The 4,195-nt window shown below is 37.5% G+C and overlaps 1 protein-coding gene across 1 annotated transcript; it reads left to right on the top strand.

Moving 5' to 3' along the window:
• Nucleotides 1–1,279: 1,279 nt before the first annotated feature.
• On the top strand, nucleotides 1,280–2,398 carry LOC121736041 (MICOS complex subunit Mic10-like). Its single transcript, XM_042127085.1, has 2 exons — nucleotides 1,280–1,404; nucleotides 2,204–2,398. The coding sequence occupies exons 1-2, from the start codon at nucleotides 1,332–1,334 to the stop codon at nucleotides 2,371–2,373; spliced, it is 243 nt and encodes an 80-aa protein (XP_041983019.1). The 5' UTR covers nucleotides 1,280–1,331; the 3' UTR covers nucleotides 2,374–2,398.
• The last annotated feature ends 1,797 nt before the right edge of the window (nucleotides 2,399–4,195 follow it).

Here is a 4,195-nt window from a genome sequence, read left to right as displayed (position 1 = left end):
GTAATGTAAACTGACTCTTTCTATTCCTTACAAGAAAAAGCCATGAAACTCAAACTGCTAATTTGCGTTCCTCTTGGCCTTGTCGTAGTTGTGTCAAAAGATAAAACTCAAAAGTGGGATTATTTACTGAACTAGTAGCGCCCTCTGCTCCAACCTTTGCGTACCTAATAAACCCTATTGCGAGGAATTTCAATTATCAATAGCGAGTGCTTGTGATTATCCTTATACACTTGAAATAATATAATAATAATAATATCTATGGACGCTTCACACCACGTCACGTCTGGCCCCGTGCTAAGCTGTACCTGAAGGACTTGTGTTACGGGTACCAGACAACGGAAATATATTTAATACTTTTATACTATACATATATTTAAGATTTTTATTATATGATTTACATATTTAATACACATCCATGACCCGGGAACTTTGAAAACTTTTTTGTTCCGTCGGCTTGGATTCGAACCCGCGACCCCCGGCTTGAGCTGAACAGCCCATCAACTGAGCCACAGAGGTCGTCAAATTTCAACTGTAATTGATACAAACGAAGTGCAATATTAATTAATTATAACTAATTAGATGCAATCATCTGGAATAACTAATTAAGTTATTGGACAAGCTGGGCTTATTCCGCGAGGCTGGGCGCTGATTGTGCATGATGGGAGATGGACAATCAAATCAATAGTGTATCGAGCAGATCATGCATGGACAGACAGACAAACTGGTGTTGATAGGTTGATGATATAGAGTAAATATGGACCATGAGGTATGAACGTAACAGAAAATATCGGGGAGAGATTACGAGTATGACAGTTGGATAGTGGTCATTATAATATTATATTTACTTGAAATATCGCTTTTAAGGCTTATAGGCTATGCGTATTCGACTTCCGAATTCGTATTCCGTGTTCGGAAATCCATGGAATCAAATGAAATGCATAGAATCAGTAGACAATACATAAACTGCCACACACGTTTCTTTTTATCCGTACGTAAAGAATTCAGCACGTAGGTAATGGAAGCCGGCGTGCTTTCGGCGTGCGTGAAAAAAACTAACGTGTGCGCTAGTATCACGGAATTCCAAATGCGGAAAACGAATTCGGAAATCGAATACGGAAAACGTGCGTATGCGGCCAGTACAGGGCCAGCATGATATAAAATTTTCGAATACTATTATTAAAATATCAACCATAGATAAAAGATTTTACTTTATTGAAAACAATAAAATGTCTGCCTGTTAGATGACAATTTCATAATATTATTATGATTGAAATTAGATAATATTTTGTAAACTATTTCTTATTTATTTACGAAATTTAAAGTGTGTAGAAATGCAGAAATCAAACGAAAGAGATTTTGAAGAAGTTTATAGTCGATGCTTTAAAGATCTCGGCATAAAAACTGGTAAGAATTTTGTTAAGATCACAAGAAGAAAGAATTAAGATCACAAGAAGAAACACATCTTGCGGGGCACAAGCTTGAAAGAACCTCTTGTGAAACCCCAAAAATCCCTAAAAAATTTGTGAATATCCTTTACCGTCTCTTAAAGTACCTCAATACCAAATTTCATTGAAATCGGAAAGATGTAACAGGCAGTCAGACACACTTTTGCATATATAATATTAGTATGGATAAGGAATAAGGATGTTATCTATATAGATCTTGGAATTTTACCGCCGCTGTGCTTATTCTCTACAACTGCGCACGATTTGGCCACGCGTGCCAAGACATAATCTCTCTTATTTCTAAAATCTGTGACCCTCATACACCTCTTATTACTTTTAACTAGATGATGCCTGCAACTCCATTCCACCAAAAGTCTTTTATTGCACAGGTACCGTGTCATCTGGCAGGGTCGCGGTTGTGTACTCCGCGTATCCTGTGGCTCTGCCTTAAGCGGAAGAGCAGGAACACCGTTGGTTTAGTGGGTATGCCCGGGCGCGGCCCTAGGCCCCCAGGGAGTCCCACATACCCTGGTAACCCTCCCCAGACTGCCGGGGATGCATAAACGCATTTCCCCAAAGAAAAAAAAAAGTACCGTGTCATAAAAAATTACTATCCTGGGTATAAGGATGCATCGCATCTCATACCGAATTTCAAGCAAAACTCAACTTTAGCAGTTTGGTTGTGAAGAGGTAACAGACCGCCTCACTTTCATAATCATAATATTAGTATGTATCTATGACCATAATTCCACTTCCAGTATCTGGGATCATGCTGGGCACGCTTCTCAGCAGCTTCTTCCTCCGCAACGCTCGCTGGCCGGCCATCTTGGGCGGCAGTTTCGGCGTCGGCCTCTCCTACGTCCGCTGCGAGCAGAGCCTCAACGAGTACGTGAGGAACGCCAACGCCAAGCCCTGCTTCTTGAAGTAGATCTGAAATAAACGGTTTATTTGCATTGTTGTTTCAGTTGTAGGTAAAGCTTGAATTTGAGTTTGAGTTTCAATTGCATCAGATATGAGGTTATTTATATTGAAACATCACAATATAATCAAAATCGAAATTTTCTACTTTGTGTGTGCGAAAAGTAGAAAATTTCGATGTTAGAAAGAGTGAAAAATAATTTCTCACCAACATAACTCAATCGGACGTACTCGTATGCACGACGCGTTTGGTGAGAGATCAGGCGCACGACCAACGTTTGCATCCTTATCTGACGCATGGACCATGTATCTTGTCAGACAATCAGGTACTGAGACAGCATTATCCTAACTATACTTGGAAAGAAACCTGTGAACCGAGAGCCGGGCCTTGACAACAGCTTGACTCCAGAGACAATTTAGTAAATTGCAGCAACGAGAAAAGACAGTCAAAAGTTTTCGCATACATTGTCTAAAGTCTTTTCCAACCTGTTGATATCTATAGACAAGAATACCTGCTTTGCATCTGCAGTCAATTCAAATAATTCGTCCGTGACGAATGTAATCCTGACCGTGTTGTGAGGATGTCTCGATGTATGCTAATCACCTATCGACGTATTCAAATTCGCGATTATCATAACCGATAATGAGATAGACAAGTGTGTGAACACTGCTTTCTGGAGTTCCCAAACAGTTGGGAATTATTTTAACCCTATCACAATATTAATGATGAATATTACTATTTTTTGTGGTAAGAAGGCTAAACTAAGGGATTTTGCTAAAACTATAAGTTCAATTTATTCAATAGAAAATATTTTGCAAATAAAAATAATTATAGATAAAACGAAATTCTAAAAAAAAAAACGTTAAAACTAATTTTAAAACTATTTAACAAATTGTCTCACATAGCAATAAATGCACAAAATTGAACAATTGAACATCCTTTAATACATCACAATAATAATTGAACTACGTAATATATCTGCCGACAAGACCAAAAAAACGGTTTGACCAAGCCGATTATTGTCAAATATTTTGTGTCCTTCGGCGGCAAATCCTTTTTGCAAAAATTAAACCATTTCAACACCAATCCATCTTTCCTCACTTTTATCGGCTTTTGTCTATTTACGTCTTGACTCCAATGGTTTTTGAGATGGTAATCTTAATAACAAAGAGATATAATACAATGATTTTACTTTGCACAAATTTTACAAGCACTACGGGGGTTGCACCAGAGGTGTATCTAATTGGTAGACACCCAAGGAGCCAATTATACAAAGTAGCTAAGTGAAACAATAATAAGCGAATTGTTGACATTTATGGACTTTGCTGTTCCTTCACTTCTGAGGCTGATGAATTTATTTGTTTGTTACAATATGTCTTTATTTTCACAACAATAAACGCGGCGGTTGCACTTTTTGTATGACCCATAAAACAATTATTGTTGGTAGTTTTTTTTTAATGTATGTTTTTGTTATTTTTTCTTGACTGTCTACAGCTACTATTTTTCTTTTCTATTCATGTGTTGTGCATGTTTCTTAAGTATTTTTAGCATAAAATTAACAAACCTTAAGGCTGCTTTATATTATTCCAACCCAGTGATCCGATCCAGTGCTGAAATAATGTAAACGGGCACTGGAATGCACTGGAATGCGATTCAGACCATTCCAGTGCATTTCAGTACCCGTTTACATTTAATTCCAGTAGCAATCTAGCGGTGGATTGGATTACCTACTGGATTGTAATAATGTATACCCGCTGTTATAATATCCATAAGTTTTGGCTACATATTATTTTTATAAGGTCAACATAAAACCACAAGATACAATAACTAA

This window comes from Aricia agestis, chromosome 18 (assembly GCF_905147365.1).
Source record: "Aricia agestis chromosome 18, ilAriAges1.1, whole genome shotgun sequence".
NCBI classification, from domain to species: Eukaryota; Metazoa; Arthropoda; class Insecta; order Lepidoptera; family Lycaenidae; genus Aricia; species Aricia agestis.
Note: the sequence above shows the minus strand (reverse complement) of the source record. Positions and strands in the feature narration are given on the sequence as shown.